This window comes from Anguilla anguilla, chromosome 13 (genome assembly GCF_013347855.1).
Source record: "Anguilla anguilla isolate fAngAng1 chromosome 13, fAngAng1.pri, whole genome shotgun sequence".
In the NCBI taxonomy this organism is placed as follows: domain Eukaryota; kingdom Metazoa; phylum Chordata; class Actinopteri; order Anguilliformes; family Anguillidae; genus Anguilla; species Anguilla anguilla.
The window spans coordinates 16110173-16128089 of NC_049213.1; the positions used below are offsets into that span (position 1 = coordinate 16110173).

Below are 17917 nucleotides of genomic sequence, written 5' to 3' on the forward strand. Positions count from 1 at the left end.
TGTGTGCTGTGCCCTGTGTTATGGCACTGTGCCCTGTGCCCTGTGTTATGTGCTGTGCTGGTGGAGGTGTTCCCAGCGCACAGTCGATCTGTGAGAGATGATGGGTTTGCATGGAGTGGAAAATAATTGCTGGCAGCTTAACCTCCAGGGGGAGGATTATGAGCGGGAGCGGGAGTGTCGCCGTGGCGATGAAAACCCCACCAATCCCTGACTGATTGGAGATTAACGCTGCATTAGGGGAAGACCTGACAGGCAGGCCACACTTTTAACTGTGCCCAACTTTGAACATCCAGCGCATGCTGATGGGAGGTGGGGTAGTGTGTAGGGTGCGGGGGGCAAATCCTTCTTCCTTTTTCTGCTCTTTCATTCTTTCTCCCCTGTATTCCCTGATGACTTCCTCTCCTACCTCTGTCTTTCTTCTGTCGTCTCCTTTGAATTCAGCTTCCTTTCCGATCACCAGAACCTCTGAGGAAGACTGAGGAAATGCAGTGTTTCTGGGACAGGGGTTTTAGTCCTCATTATATTAACTAATCTAGATGCACCACTGCACATGGTAATTCTCAGACAAAATCCTACCAAACTGAAAATAGATCTCACTGCATTCTGCAGCCGGATAAAATATTCCCAGATGAAGTAAAGAATAGTAAAAACAACAACTATTGTTATCTTATTCTTGTCTGCTGCTCCTCTTTTCCTCTTTTACAATCTCTGTGGATGCCCCCCCCCCCCCCCACACACACACACATACAGTACACACATGCATGCACATGCACACACGCACGCACACACACACACACACACACACACACACACACACCACTGCATAACAGCTCATCTAGTGACAAACATTGCTGGTGAAGGAAGCTCCTGGAGACAGATTTGTGTGGGAGGGAGAGAAATTAGTGAGTGAAATGAGGAAAGCTATCTGTTCCCCCTCACACTCACGTCTTTGCATATCAAGAAGAAAGCCATCTATTTCAAAGGAAAATACATCTCAGTTCTCTGAAAAGGGAGATGCAAGCTGAAAGTAGAAATTGGGAGTCTCAACAGGGAGAAAATTACACGAGTGAGAGCCAAAGATGAAGAGAGACAGAGAGAAAAGAAAAGATGAGAGACTGGCACAAAAGCGCTACAAAATCCAGAGGAGCAGCTAGTAAGATTTTACAGATACCAACAAGGCTGTTCACGTTAAAAAACACAGAATGCCCTGTAAATATCAGGACAGCCCCAAACCCTTATTGGTTTCCTACCTATAACATAACAAAGGACGGTGCTACCCACCGATTTTTTAATTTCCCTTGACCAAATTAGGGCTGTGTAACAGAGGAAGAATCAAGCGGCTCGACGGCTCGGATTCCATTTGAATTTGCGCTTCCTGTGCGTTTGATTTGTTTTCCCTGGCTCAGCAGGAACTGGGTTATTGTGCCTCTGCCCGTGGAGGCTGTCGTCCTCCCCCGCACATACCAACACGGAGGCAGCGACAATGGCGCCGCTGACGGCTGCTCGGCTGCGTCGTGACTCGCAGCGCTGCCAGTGATGCGGCTTCACCTACGCCGTCTTTGAAAAACAATTATAAAGACGAAGACTAAAAAAAAGAAGAAGAAAGAATAAGGCTCGCTCTCTTGCCGCTTTTTTTCCTGAGGTAAAAAAGAAGAAGTGCACGCCTGAATTTTTCGGAGAGCAGTTTCTCCTGTCGGGTCGCGTGTGAACTGCACGGGAAAAAATAAAAATAAAAAATGGAAAAAATATCAATGCTTGACAGCGAGCTTTGGATGACAGGTAGATGCATAATCTGTCTCACTTTAAGGCTTCAACCTTTTCTCGTGTTCAATTCTGGAAAATGCCCCAAGAAATGTATTGAGGAGAAATGGGTCAGACTGATTTCACATTTAGAGCCTGAGAATTGAATGTCTGCTCTTACAACATTGCTCCACCTATCACAGAAACACAGGAGCATAATTCAACCGTACCAAACCCAAAATTACTACTGGTGTTCATTATGACTCGGCCCCTAATTAAATTATAACTGCGCCTGTTCTCTTGGGTCAAAATCGGTTGCTAATTTTAAGGCGAAAACAAAGACCAGCAAAGAGCTCTCCAGGACCAGAGTATAGGACCTCTGGGCTAATTTGATAAAGGGAAGCTTCCATACCTTTTTAGCTTCCTTTTACTGCTGTCTTACACTGAATTATCACAATAAGACACTTTTGTAATTCAAGTTATACATTTATTAATTTCATTTTATTGCATCAACGTCTTCAAATCAAAGAAGGGAAAAAAAAATTCCACTAGGCTCCTCAAATCTAAGCAGTGTTCTGACGGCACCCCCTCCGGCGATATCGCCTGTCATTATTAATAACCCTGGACATTGTTATGTGTGTGTCTGTGCTGTTAGGTCATCAGCCAGGGCGGGGCTAGGGGAATTCTCCCCATACTAGCTGTCTACTCTGCCTGGAGAAGGAGCAGGCCACTGTGGCAGTCATGCCTTCACATAGCCCTGTGCTACGGAGTTAATGGGCAATTTCGACAGGACGACGTCTGCCCGAGAACAAAAAAAGCTTGCGACGGGAAAAGGAAAGCACCAAGATGGAAGGGGGGGAGGTGCATGTGGGCATAACGAGGAGGGCATCGTGAGGGATGGAGATGGGAGGGGGGTGGGGGGGGTGGGAAGGGGGGGTTGGGGGGTGGGGGGCGGGGGGTCCTGTTAACTGGCTTGATCTGGCTTGGTTGAGCGACTCATTTCTCCTCTGCGTAGGTTTGTGTGTGATTTTCCCCGCAGATGCGGCAGCTGCGTTACTCACGTCTCGCGAAGCGAAGGATGGCGGCTCAGCTACGCCTGCCGCTACAGAAATAGCCCCCGTGTTTGCCGTTGGGATGTGCCGCGTTTCTTCCCTTTCCCGCGTTTGACATGCGCTCCTTTGTGCCTCCCCTCATTCAATCACAGACGCATCGCGGGTCAAAGGCGCGGCTGATCTAATCCGAGGAAGCCATTTCCTTTTCTGGGACCTGAGACCGTATTTACATGCAAATTATAGTCGAGCTCTACAATAATATTACCAATATTACGTGTCCATACAGTACATACATACAAGCGCTTCCATAGGCAGCTACATGCATGCATATATGCACATTATGTACATGCAGGAATGTATATGCAGGAATATATACACATACATATGCAGACATGCCCCCCCCCCCCCCCCCCCCCCACGCACACACACACACACACATAGGCACATACTCGTGTACAATAGAATGCATACAGTGTGGTTCAGCAGGTTAATTCACTGAGCTCCATGCACTGAGGCCTCTGCATGCATGCTGCCCTACTAAAACGCCTGCACTTCATCTCCAGCCCCCCAGGGCTCGCTCTGTGCGTTTGATGTAGCTGTTTGTGCTGAGCTGGTCAAGCTCTTCCAGGGCTTTTGAGGGCCTGAATTAAATCCCTGCAAAATTCCCTTTGTTTGCGGCTAAAAGAGGCTCGCTACTCATTAACCCGCCTTTGTCTGGCTTTCCTTTCTATGGGGCCTTATTCTGGCGTTTGTTCCACTCCCCCTCCAGACTGGTTCCAGGACAATATCATTTTCTTTCCGTTTTTGTGAAGCAACGATGGCGACGTTTGGCCAGAGCCAAAATGGAAGACTCCAGCCCACGAGCGCCACTAGCTTCCAGCAAAGCCGCTCAAAAAGACACGGACTGACAGAGACCATGTAATCCGTGCACCTATGTTTCCCTCATTCACTGAGGTGCACATCATTGAATCTGGAATAAAAAGAGCAAATGCGGAAAAAAAGGATGGTGTCCTGGTCACAAGACAGGTGAACAATAAGTTGACATTAGACTCGCCAAAAAATGACAGAAATACTTAACTATACCCCGTAAAGCCTGCACAACACTGATATAAGCATGGCGTAACACCTGTCATAAACAGCTATGACAGCATATACAGTATATTACAGCCCATGACAAAGTTCAACATTATAATGCATGCCGTCCATATTACAAAACCGACTTCAAAATAACTCTTATAAAATAATCATTATGCATAAAGCTTTCATTATGACAATGTTATGACATCCTATAGAATGTCATGACTGGTTATGACACTGTAATTTATGCTTTAAGGCATAGAGTTCAAGTGTTAGCAATATCTGCTGCGCTTCAAAGCAGTCATTAGTAATGTCTTGACATCCAAAGCCATATACAGTTATCATCAGACTCCTTAGTTCTGGTTTGATACATTCATGAGCTTTCACTAGAGGTGATGCGTTGACATTAGGGGCCTTGAACCTTTTCAGTTAGCGTGGCAGCCAGAGAGCACGGCTCCAAAAGGCTGTTGCGCAAGCCATCGGTCACCTTTGTCTGACCGAATCTTGAAAGCCAGAAGGAAGTCCGAAAGACGGAACCAGCCTGCGGCCGTAATGTCAGAACCGCGTGGACCCGGAGCGCGGCGTTCAGCCGCCTCGGTGAGCGAGAGAGACGCCCCGGGAACCCGCGCGCCGTGACGTCTCCGCCAGGCGAGCCGGGCCTCTCCAACGCGACCTTTTCAGAGGCGCTGCGGGGAAACTCAATAAGCGTCGCGGGCGCTAACGAAAAGGTCAGGGCTCCGGCGCGGCCGCTCGCCGCTTCCCCCGCGGCTGCCCCGCTCCGCTTCCCTCCCTCCGAGCCGTCGAAAATACCTCTCTTAAAAAAAAAACGGAAAACGCTCCTCTGAAGGGAATTTAAAATGAGCGCGAGGCTCTGTCGGTTTGAGGGTTCCTGATGGAGCGATCTTATCTCCGCTTTGCTCAGTACACTTCTGTTCCACGTTCCTTCGGCTCTGTGCATTATCGGTTTGCACTGAACCTACAGAAACGTGCAAGCTTTCATTTACAATTGAATTACGTGTATTAAAAAGAAATGACTGAACATATGAACATATTTTCCATTTTAGATTATGAACAAAGATGTCATGAAGACACTGACATATGTGTTGATCCACTAATAAAAACGGCTCAAAGTGGTTACTCGATCCAAGGCCTGTTGACGCACAGCATGGAAATGGCACCAAGCTGAAACCCCGCATGCACAAGTTTCAATCGATTACAAAGGAAAAGCCACAGATGCATGTTGAAATGACTTCATATGGTATTCCCTACTAATTTATAGTGAAAGGGTTCTATTAAATATCAGAATTATTAAAAAAAAAAAAAAAAAAAAAAACAATAGCAGTATATACAATACTCCCACCAATACAATGCCTCAAATTCCCATCAATGTTGATGCCCACTAACATCAGTTCAGTTAGGTCTTCAGTAGGAAGTACACTATGATAGGCTATGCAATTTGGGTATCTGATGGACATAGCAAAATAGGAATTTCAAAGGCATAAGTTGTTTGGCTATGGTCTGGCCATTGAGATCAGTGAACAAAGACAAACCTGGTTCTGGAGAGCAGAATAGATGTGCTTGCTCATTAGCTTTCACAAGATGGAGGAAGATTTCCGCTTTCTAACAACACACAAGGTTTACACAAGGGCTATTCCACTGGTGGCCCTCCATGGACATACACCATATGACCAAAAGTATCTGGACAGCCCTTGGTCTGGGTTTTTTTTCATGGTTGGTTTGGGCTGGGCTCCTTAGTTTCAGTGAAGACAAATATTAATGCTACAACATCCAATTACATTCTAGACAATTCTATGCTTCCCCAACAGTTTTGGGAAGACCCTTTCCTGTTTCAGCATGACAATGCCCCCAGGCACACAGCAAGGTCCATATAGAAATGGTTTTATTGAGGACGGTGTGGAAGAACTAGACTGGCCTGTGCAGAGCCCTGACCTCAACCCCATCCAACACCCTTGGGATCAATTGGAAAGCCAACTGTGAGCCAGGCCTAATCGGCCAATCAGTGCCCGACCTCACTAATGGAAGCAGCAATGCTCCAACATCTCGTATAATGCCTTCCCAGACAAGTGGTGGTTGTTATGGCAGCAAAGGGCGGACCGGCTCCAAATTAATTCCATAATTTTGGAGGAGATGTTGGATGTCAGGTGTCCACATACTTTTGGCCATGTAGCGTACTCTTGGCCCATTTGATCATTGTGAAGAATAAGAAGTATTAGTTAGATATCAAAACGTCCAGCATCTACACAGTGTTGACACACCTTCCACTAGTGACAGAATAATGTGAATAATGTGACAGCAGAGAAAGAAGGCTTCTTTCTCTACAAACAATGTAAAATACAATTGATTGAATTATTTTTTCAGTAATAGTATGTGGAACACATTTGACCTGCATACACAATCTCTAAATGGTTTCTGGCCCTGAGAAAGAAGGGACTGAAAAATTTATGTTTGGGGGTTTGAACTGCAGTCCTAAGAGGTGTGGAAAATTTGAAAAGTGCTGTATAATTGCAGCAGACATTGAAATATCTCAAAATCGCAAGAATATGTGTAAATAATTATGTTTCATTTCATGGTTCTAGTTTTTTTTAAAATATGGATTTAAACCTTTTAGCTTTAGTGAATTTCAGAAACATAGCTGCTGTTCTTAAAGCTCCAGTGAACTGATTGAGACTTCTGATGGAACGCAGGCCGATGCCAGTGAGTCACGCCCCCTGGCTGCAGCACTGTTTCCCACACCTACCGGCCTTTAATGAAAACATTAGGCTAATAATGCGGCTAATGTATTCATACATTCCCCGATAAAGAGATAATGCTCTGCTTATTTATTCACCTTTCCCTCTGAGCGTTCAGCACCCATGAGTGAGAGGCCTGGTGGCTGTTGGGGGAATCGTAAAGTTCCTCCTAATGGTAGATCCCTTTCCCAAAGCACTGAAGCAGATGCCGGTGATAACAGCAGCGCAGAGAGGAGAGGTTGCGAGGTGTATTTTTAACATCTTCACGGGGCTTCAACCCCCTGCAGTGGGCTGGGAGTCCTTAGCCCCACTGCAATGCGTATCTCTCACTCTCTCTCTCTCTCTCTCTCTCTATTTCTCTCTCTCTCTCTCTCTCTCTCTCTCTCTCTCTCTCTCTCTCTCGCATGTTCGGTCGCAGTGAGTTTCAGAACCATGCTGGCATGGCCTTTCATGGCACGCCTGTTCCCAACGCCTGGCCGCAGCCGCTCTCCGTGTTCCTGCGGTCCTGTTCCCAACGCCTGGCCGCAGCCCTTCTCCGTGTCCCTGCGGTCCTGTTCCCAACGCCTGGCCGCAGCCGCTCTCCGTGTCCCTGCGGTCCTGTTCCCAACGCCTGGCCGCAGCCGTTCTCCGTGTCCCTGCGGTCCTGTTCCCAACGCCTGGCCGCAGCCCTTCTCCGTGTCCCTGCGGTCCTGTTCCCAACGCCTGGCCGCAGCCGCTCTCCGTGTCCCTGCGGTCCTGTTCCCAACGCCTGGCCGCAGCCCTTCTCCGTGTCCCTGCGGTCCTGTTCCCAACGCCTGGCCGTAGCCGTTCTCCGTGTCCCTACGGTCCTGTTCCCAACGCCTGGCCGCAGCCGCTCTCCGTGTCCCTGCGGTCCTGTTCCCAACGCCTGGCCGCAGCCCTTCTCCGTGTCCCTGCGGTCCTGTTCCCAACGCCTGGCCGCAGCCGCTCTCCGTGTCCCTGCGGTCCTGTTCCCAACGCCTGGCCGCAGCCGCTCTCCGTGTCCCTGCGGTCCTGGAGCGGGCGAGCGCTGCGGTCACCCCGCGACTTTTGGTTAAGGTTCCAGTGCGCACGGTCGTTTGTGGAGCGGCACAGGGTTTAATCAGCTTCAACTGCGTTTGTCTCTGAAATGTTTCAGCTCAAGAGTGAGGCTTAAGATTCTTATGGGTATTGTAAATTACTGTTTTCTTTCACCAATTAACTAACTCCTCTTTATACTTTTTTTTTCATAATTCACACTTGCAACGTTCACCATATAATTGTCTTTATCAGTAAGTGGGGTATCTTTATACAAACTGTGCTGCAGCAACCTCTGTGAGATCTACCAGCAGAAGAAAATGAGTCCCCTTCATTAAAACATCGTCTACAGTGAGCGTCCATCTATATCCTTCACCATCGAAGGACCTTTCTTCTCTGAGAGGGAAAACTTCTACAAGTGATTTAGTTTAGCTTTCCTTTGCTGCTCTCACACCCTTGTGTGATGGGCTTCCAATAGTAAGTCAATAATAATTTCTCCCAAGATGCTTAACTAATCAAAGAGGTGACTGTTAGGAGACTTACAAAGATAACTTCACACTGTCTCTTCTTTCCCTGGCATGTGCATCAATGGTAAACAGCATTTCAGTATTCTACTGATTCATGTCATGTCCTTATACATGCCAGTTTTGTTGACTTGCATGTTAAATATTTCGTTTGGGTGTGGGGGGATTATTGTCATTTAGAAGCATCAATGAGAGATGCGGTTTCTCATTACGGATAATGCTGAGTGTAACGCTAAATGAATCTTAACTCACTTTGTTGTGAACCTTCCAGAATCCATGCTTACAAAAACCCTTTATCCCCACAGAGTGATATTTCAGCTCTGTGTTGCTTAATGGGGTGAGACGATCTCTGATGGGAAGAAATACTTCCACCTCCAGCAGGCTGGACCCGGGCCTCTCCCCGCAGTTTCAAGGGGAAGAGGGAGGGCCAGACGCAGGCGAAAGAGCTGGACATTCAGGGTCCAGGATGCCCCCATTTCTGCTGTCTCCCACTGTGTGCCAGTGATCCCTGAAATCAATACCCCCTCCTGAAAGGTCACTGAGGACTGTTCTCTGAAAGATCACCGGTGCCATACGATACGGTTTTCATTCAATGTAAATATCTCACTGGTGTCTGAAGTTACCTGAGATTTACGGGAAAAATTCAGGAAGTCAGAAAAAGTTGGATGCACCAGATCACATCAAGCACATGTCATTCACATTGGTGGTCTGTACCTGCTTGGTGTGACAAACCAATCAGTTTCCCATGGCTTTGGTTTTGCATAAAACCACCATAGGAGCCATCAGTGGCATCCAATTCAGAAAATGCCACCAAACAAAGGAGAAATACATTTCTCTGATTACTCCGTAAGTGATTGCAGCTCAGGTGACTTGTTTTATCAGTAATATGTATGTGCATATCAACAAATAAATACTGTTGACAAACACTTAGCTGTTTGAAATGGTGTAGCTAATGAACTCCATTCAGGGACATAAATACTGTGTGTGGGCCGCAACATCTTTCCTTTTGCCCTGTTTTGGTATTACGACAAAAAACAGTTCAGCGCAGGTGGCTACAGCAGGTATAGTGGACTTGGTCACCACATTACATCATTTAATTACTGGATACCAAATTTATGTAAGCTATGTGTATAACTATGTTTAAAATGGCAGAAGTAAAATGCAGTTATTTCTGCTGAAAAAGAATATGTGTGTGTGCTTGTGTGTCTGTGTGTGCGGGTTTGTGCACATTTGTTTGCATGTGGCTAATCATATGAAGCGACTCAAGTGCTCTGGGAGTCTGCTATAGCTGCGTACAGCTTTGGCTTCAGCTGGGCGTAAAAAACCTTTCCCAACTTCACAGCCCAAGTCATTAAAGAACAAATCTCACCTGAATGAACAGGCATTGGCTAATGTGTATTTAGGCCCAATTAATTTGCACCTTGTCTAATTAATTAGGGGCTTATGTAATTAGAAATCCGCAAGGAGCTTCCATGCGACCAAAAGCATATGACGGGCGATCTGAGTGCAGGTACCCCTGAGCTGGGACAATATGTTCCCTCTCCTGCTGTGTCGATTTTCAGTTTCCCTCTGACGGGAGAGAGAGACAGGCCACACCGATAAAGGCACTGTTTGCCACTGTGGATCAACTCTGCTGCTCTGTTTTACGCACTGCATTCCCGCACTCTGTTGTTCTAAGTCAGCAGCTATTATTATTCACACGTCATTTTGCCATTTCTCGCAGCTGGGACTTTGACTGTCATAAAAATAAAAACAGGTTAACTGGCTGTGATGGCAGAATAATAATAATAATAATAATAATAATAATAATAATTTTGTTTCCCATAAAAGCAAATACAATTGAAATAGCTGTGCAATGTAAAAGTAAAGACATATAAAGTTAAAAGTAATAGTAAAAATAAGGTCAAGAATACTTTGCCAGAAAAGGACATCATAGAATTAAATACAAAATGCAGAAAAAATTACAAGTCTAGAAAGCATTTCAAATACTTTCAGAAATAAAGGTACAGTGGTTCTGTTCTTTTAGGAACAAATTTCCCAAATGTACCCTGGAAGTACAATAACATCATTTTTGGTACTTATAAGGACCTTCTGCAAACAGAAAAAGGTACAAATTAATTATTTATCGCTGGCTAGGGGTAGCACCTCAGTGACAGGCATTTATTCCTTTTTATGCAGTTTTTTTTTGTATAGGTTTTCTGAGAGTAGACATGCATGTTTGAGTATTTCTAATAGCCTCTTTGGTTAAGGAGCCAGGACAGTTAAGGCTTGCTGATTAAGGAGGCTCTTCTGCTTCTGTTTCTTTGGCAAATAGGATACTACAAGTCTGACTGAGTAATCATTGTCATTTCTTAAAAATCTGTTCCAGATACTACTGGAAGGCAGTGCAGTGAGGACAAGAACTTGATTCTTTAAGGAATATCTCTTCAGTTTTGGATAAAAGCCTGTATGCTGAATTTTGAACAACTTGGTTATTTTAGAATATAACCTTATAGTTTATAGTTGACAACACAGAATTACAGTTGTCTATTCTGTAATTTTCTAATGTTGTTTCAGCAAAAAGTTGAGATTTTCAACAGCCTGTCAAGGGTTACCCAAAATGAACAACTGCAATCATCATCTTGTTACACTGGTCTTGCATACTGTACAGGCAGCATGCAGGCCTCATTGAATTGTGGTATTTTTTACCGCAGTATTACAAGATAAAAAATGATCTTAGCAAAGGATAACTGCACAGTTTTACTGTTTGGGAATCCTGGCGGTATTTACTTCTGTTCCACCGCTACCTTTGATATCAGTTTGCTTGAGTTTCCTTTCAGTAAAATGACAAAAGCCTACTGGTTGGTAATAATCAAGTTTTATTGTTCACAGGAGTGCCTTATTGTTGCATACGGGTACAATGAACTTTAATCCAACACTTATGATGGACTGTTGCTTTTATGACTGTGGAATTAGAATATTTTTGATAAACTGGGATTTGTGTTTCACATACCTATGTAGAAAGATGATAATTCCTGTACAGTAGCTCATGTTGCTGTTTCATAACATGTGAATTGGCAATTCTGGGTAGGAATTGATTGAATCAATTTACTCAAGGTACGAACTGGGGTGCTGATTACCACCACAAATTAATCCTAAACACTAGGCCTGTATAATTGCCTGTCATTTATGTAATATTATGTGATAAAACTAAATAAAAAGTAGGAATGTTTGGTTTATTTAGCTCGTTTCTTTCTTATTTACTTATTATTTACATGCCAGATTTGTTGCTTGGGAGTACAATGAACATATGGCAGACACTCAAAAAGGCTAATACTTTAATGGCAATATATCATGTACCCGTTTTTCTCTCGAATATGTGACCACATGACATCGTGCAGAACATTTTCAAAAGCACTTGCACCAAAGGTAGCGCACAGCTGACCAGGGTCTCAACGCTGGAGTATATTTACTCAACAGAGCCTTGGCGGTATATCACCGCACAGACGCATCTTAATTAAGCTGCTGCTCGTTCCGCTATACATCAAACGTGACCACATGTAATTTATACGAGCTCCAGCGTCGTTCTGGGCGCTTTGATTAGGTTAAAATGGCACGGGTTTCCGCGTTGCCACCACAGAAACGCCATTATTTGACTGTAATAAAACGGATCACTAGGCTTGAATGTAATCAATGCTCCTCTATGTATATGCATAAAATAATAATTATTTCAGTTACAGGGCACCCCCGAGGGATCCCATGTGTGATACATTTCTTTTTTAAAATAACATTCCGGATTACGTTCATCTTACGTTCAGTGACGCGGGGGATGGCTTGCCCAATATTCGCACTGCCAAAAAAAAAAAAGTCGCAGATGTTCCACCCGCAAAACAACAAAGGATGATAGGCTACTAAAGAACATAATCGAACCAACGACACAGAGAACGTAACCCCACGCTGATTCTGGGAGTCACACAAGAAAGGCTTACGTTACCGTGCACATTTCCGAAAATAAACATTGCTTACTGGTAAATAGCCTGTGTGGGAAATTCTGCACGAGACCAGAATGTAAAGGAACTGTCCTGCGCAAATTGGGCAGGTCGAAAGGGGTATCCCTGCACGCGCGCATACGCACACACACGCACACACACACACACACATCAGTAGCTTGAACAATCGCATAAATAATGAGGAAAATGTGCTAAGTACGCTGCAATGCGATATTATGGTCATTAATTGCACGCGTCGAAAACATTATTGGCAGTAAACCATGCGAGCTAATATGCCTTACCACAGAGTAGCTGCATCCAAGCGCATGTCTTGTAGACGGTGGCGGTGTTGCAGAAGAAGAACAGAGCGAAGCACGCGATGCAGCCCAAGATGAGGACCATGGACAGCAGTACGAAGAAGGAGGCCGCTTTGAAGGCGCTGGAAGGGATGGAACTGAAGTCGGCGAAGGTGCCCTGGCAAGTGAGCTCTCGGTTGGAGATGCCGTTCCCCACGCAATAATGGAACAAGCCGAAGTACCCGGCATGCGGGGTATTCATACTGTCCCCGATCCAGTAGGGCTGAATGAACACCACAACGTTAATGATCGCGAAACATATGGTGAATATCGCCCACAGCACCCCAATGGCCCGGGAGTTTCGCATGTAGTTGTCATGGTAAATCTTGGAGGCTTCTTGCGATGGCAGCATTTTCTTCAATATTATTCTGGTATTTTTTTTTTTTTTTTTTGCACTGTCCTCGTCTCTATCTCCCCCTAGCTTCCTCCCTCAGTTCGCCAAAATGTTCCTGTTGTGAGAGGTGGGGTTTTATTTTTATTTTTTGAAGGTAATAAAAAATGCTTTTAGTAATAATATGAAGGTCGGCAGAGTGGCATCTTAATATTCAGAGCCAATGAATACGCCACGATTCCACCTTTTCGTGCGGGTTTTCACTACCAAAATGATTAAATGAGATAATTAATTAAACATTGGGAAGTGATTCACCAACGATGAGTAAAATCGTATGCGATTCCCTTCCTCCTACTTTCAAAAAGCAAAGAAAAAGCCAAAGTAACTGACCTCATATCGCAAAAAAAAAAAAAACATCAAAAATGTATTGCAAAAAATGACAAGCTGTCTTCTTCCCTTCGATTCAGCACAGTGAGTATTAATAATAGATTTGTTTTTACCTCCCATCAGAGTGAACGCTAGAGGATGGACAGACTGCGTTGCCGGGTACCAGTGATGAATCTTCGGAAAGCAAATGAGGATCTAACCAACATTACTTCATCCGTGAGACGCTTGGATTTGAGGGTATTTAAAATAAATCGGTTTCTGCCCTCGACGAATTAAAATAATTGCAGATGTGGTCGATCTCGCACTGCAGGCTTTTGCTGCCACGACTCCATGATTGCGATTTTTACTGCTCTCTCTCTCTCTCTCTCTCTCTCTCTCTCTCTCTCACTCTCTCTCTCTCTCTCTCTCTCTCTCTCTCTCTCCCTTTCCTTCTTTCCTCCCGTCTCTCTCTTCTGCGCGCTCACGTTCAGGAGAAAAGCCGAGGACTGTTGATGACGGCGCAGACACAAACCGAGTATTGCAGAAATTTGCATTACATATCCCAGCCCCCTCTTCCAATCACCCCCCCCCCCCCCCCCAACACACACACACACACCCTCGTAGTGGCGCTAAATCCACTTCTCAGTTTCAAGGCGAACTCATACCAAACGTCTTCTGTTGTTGGGAGGAACATGCTAAGCAATCTTGTTGTGTTTATGAATTCCAATATCTAAAAATAAAGAATTAGAGCAATATATCATAACATCAACGTACAGTGAACCATTCTGCGTTAATTCTGCTCTAAACATTTTATAAGAGCCCATTAGTAATCAAATCAAGGTAAAATGTCCACTGATTAGCATTGATTTAACAGGGAATATACTCTGTCAGTTACAGGGCAAATAGAATGAGCTTGAAATAATAATAATAATAATAATAATAATAATAATATCATCATAATAAGTCAATTCCCATGTTCACGCTACTTCAGCATGTGGCATTAGCATTTCATATCAGCACATTCTTTATTTCACTTAATTTCACTTATTCTAACCATTCTGTCTGTTTACATTCTGTTGTGCTGTTGAAGAATGCATAACAGCATCAATAATAATGCCATAATGGCAGGTCATGTCAAATGTTAGACCTTAAGTTGGGCAACATTATGTTTCCTGTTGCAATTCATATGTATATGGCATACACAAGAAACCTTAAAACACTGGGACATTGAAAATATCAATATTTGTATGTTTTTGTAAATTATCATCATGATTCTTGAAAATAAACCGATTAATTTTCTATTTTGTCAGGCCAACGAAAAAATATAAGCCAACCACCAGACTTTACTGAACCACCTAATGCTGACAACCATTCCTTCTTATTTTGCAGCATTCATGATTTTCTCTTCTATGAATACTGTTGATTAGTAGAAGACAGTACCATCATGCCATGACATCATTTGAAGGGTGCATGATCCATATTGGTAAGCAGGATTATCCAAGTAGAAATATATAAAAAAGGCATTGCATTATGTACTTGAACATTTTGAACAAATCCGTGGCTATCCAGTGGTGTCCTGTCAATTAAAGCTGTACATTTTGATGTGACTTCACTTTGATTCTTCTTATCGTTCATGTTGTTGTTCTTCTTCTTCCTCCTCTTCTTCCTCTTCATCCTCTTCTTCTTATTATTATTATTATTATTATTTTCAGTGGAGTTGCACATTGGACTGCTCATCTAATGCGCCTGGCACAGGCAGACAGCTGGTGCCTGATTTCCCAGAGGGGTCACTGTTGTGCAGTGTGGCGGGCAATACTCCAAAGACCATCCAGCTGCTCTATCTGTCTATCATTATCTCCAAACGATTACTGATGACTGCGTAGGTAAGACCTGATGCCTTTATACTTATAATCATCAAGTAAGTCATATTTAGCTTCACACATTTTATGCCCTCTGCCAATCCACCTGTGTTTTTCAATGATTTAAAAAAAAAATTTCTCTTCATTGAAAGGGTAAACTTTTTCAGAATTTCAATTCAGGTGAATTCTTCTCCATTCTTTAGATGTTTGGTTTTCTGATTCCAGGGGAAGTCAAATAATGGTTCTTCATCATACAGTAACTATTAGTTTTTCTTCAATGAACAATAAACACTAAAAGAAGGACTTAGAGTTCTTAGACTTTATATGTGAATAAATGTTTAACAGTCAAGAACATTTAATTAATAAAAATGTACTTATCATATTAAGACTGCTGAACTACCTTTGTACTTCTTGATATGTTTTCTTCTTTTTGCTCCTGAAAGAGAACCCATTCATTAATGGCATGATATATTTTTGGCTGGACCGCAACAGCGGGGCCAGCCCTATAAACGTGAATGTCTGCGACTGAGTGACTGAGTGATGAAGTTACACCATTGGTCGGCCAAGTTACGAAGTTACACCATTGGTCGGTCGGTCCAGCTATATACTAGGTTTTGACCTGTTTATTCAATGTTTACTTTTAAGTGTTATTTGATGTGAGAAATAATTTTACCAGACCACTGGTGAGCCTATTTATAGGTTTAATATATGATTAAACCCAGTTAATAACAGACATATTGGGATATTACCCTCAATGTCATATTTAAAAAATAAATTCCAAATATAGCTATGCCTAGTGCTATAAAATGTGATTGAAATTGAGCTGGGAAATGAACTGGTTTGAACTGTTGTTAATTATACCAGAGCTTAATGAGATTGTGGAGAACACTAGTCTTCTGGGCCAGGGCTATAAAACTGTTTTACAAGTTCATCATATATCGCTGTGTGATGGCAGAGCATTTGTGTTCTGGGGCTCTCCAGTATGTATCTGTCTCTATGACTGTGTGCACAAATATGAATTAGAGTCATCCATTTGGATCCACACAGTTGACATGAGTGAGTGACTAAATGTGGCATGTGTGTGTGGGGGGGTTGACACTGCATCTCTCCAGTGTGAGCATGCTTGATGAAGTGATTCTAATATATTACTGAAAAGCAGGGCTCTCTCTCAGATTTATATTCCATCTGGTGGCACCTAGAAGATGAATTCACCAGCTTTCTGTTGTGGGAGGTTCTACTGCTCATCGTTTCACATGCCTTATTGGGACAGCTTCTGGCACTGAAAAAATACATTTCCATGAAATATTCCTCAAAGCTTTGAATCAAGGAAACATTTTTCTTACTTCTGCCATAAATGAAACAGGTAGCTGCATTCAGCGCAGATTCAGTTCCCTTCAGCCAGGTTCAGTTTTTTAAATTTGCTACAGATTTTAACTTGGTTATTTTTCACACAACTTGGAATGCCCAGCTTGTGTGCGTTCATGTGTGAAACCTCCCCTCTCGGTTCTGGAAAGCACAGTAGACCTAAACATGTGACATCAGCTGCTTCTTCTTTTCACTTCGCGGTCCACCAGCTGAGCTTGCACTGACATTGAGGTCACTTCCTGTTCCACTGTGACTGTAGGCCATGTGATTGACCAGACTGTGACAGACCATGGCCACGTTTGACGCTGGGGTGCAGAGAGACCCGAATGCCCTGCCGACTGACACTCCTCCCTCTCTTGGCACCCTGCAGAGCTGCCAGCCAGGGCCAGCCCTGTCTGCATTCAACAATAGGCCGCAGAACAGTGTCTCAACAGGAAGGGCTAAGTAACATTATTTACATAATATAATGTACAGCCCATGCACACATGCACCTGCGCACACGCACACACACACACACACACGCTTATACTGATGCAAACACACAGATACACACCCAGGCACACGTGCACATCAATGTTCCTTTCTTCCTATAGCACTGTGTACATATCACAATTGTGAACATGGTGCAAACCTTTGCAAACCCATGATTTTTAGTACAAGGAGATAAATGACAATGTTAGGCACGCCTACACACTACCCACTTACACCCACAATGCTAATACTAATGAAGAACACTGTGTAGAGATCATTATGCATCTCAATCCTGTGTTTTCAAATTGGCTAAAATGTCAGGCCGCTAAAAGTGTTTTGACTGTTTTGTAGAGGAGAAATAAAACATCACTGCAAAGGCCATAATCTGTTCTGATGAGACACGGGAGGTGGAACAAACCTCAGAGTATATGTGTGCTTTTACATCTACATGCAAATTACTACAATGTTTGTGTGTGTGTGTGTGTGTGTGTGTGTGTGTGTGTGTGTGTGTGTGCGCGTGCGTGTGTGTTTGTGAATATGCAGAATTTAAGTGCTCGTCAGATGTGTTTCCTCTGTTTTCACACATTTCAATCTGCAAGGCTTACCACTTACTACAGGTACAGTATAGACCAACTCATATACACATCAGAAACCATTTAAATTTAATTCTGGTTGACATGCAGAGACATCCTGTTTTCAATGGTTAACATTACCTAAAATACTTGAAATGTCAAAATGTCTATTCTCTTGCTTCCATAGGCCTAATTATATAAAATTGTTATGATAAATCCATCATAAAGGGAAGACCCTCTGTTTTCTATCAGTTATTTGGGACCTTATTTCTACTTTATTTGAATAAGAAATTAATGAAATAATTGACAAACATTAGGAAAACAAAACTACTGCATCTTAATATTGGAAGCATTAGTCTGCAAAGTGAGTTGGTTAACAAATTCTCCTCATGCTTTACACATTACTGTAAAGACAGAGAAGGCCCATTTTGTTGGCGCCGCAGATGGCTGCCTCGGTGTGTTGACCAAAGCA

At 43.5% G+C, this 17917-nt stretch overlaps 1 protein-coding gene and 1 long non-coding RNA gene across 5 annotated transcripts in view; one reads left to right on the plus strand and one right to left on the minus strand.

The window, feature by feature from the left end:
* Positions 1-13733, minus strand: part of lhfpl4a (LHFPL tetraspan subfamily member 4a) — a 44694-nt gene extending 30961 nt beyond the window's left edge. Inside the window, exon 1 of one of the 3 annotated variants that reach the window (XM_035387860.1) lies at positions 12428-13732. In XM_035387860.1, the coding sequence (XP_035243751.1) occupies positions 12428-12833 (406 nt within the window). In that variant the 5' untranslated portion in view covers positions 12834-13732. Of the gene's footprint in view, positions 1-12427 lie in introns of all 3 variants that reach the window. The other 2 variants (XM_035387859.1, XM_035387858.1) reach the window with 2 other exon arrangements.
* LOC118211075 overlaps positions 1-17870 on the plus strand; it is a 42998-nt gene extending 25128 nt beyond the window's left edge. Inside the window, exons 1-5 of one of the 2 annotated variants that reach the window (XR_004761953.1) lie at positions 12900-12942; positions 13323-13436; positions 14568-14661; positions 14891-15061; positions 16662-17870. This is a non-coding gene — a long non-coding RNA (uncharacterized LOC118211075). Of the gene's footprint in view, positions 1-12899; positions 12943-13322; positions 13437-14567; positions 14662-14890; positions 15062-16661 lie in introns of those variants that run through there. The other variant, XR_004761952.1, reaches the window with a different exon arrangement.
* The last annotated feature ends 47 nt before the right edge of the window (positions 17871-17917 follow it).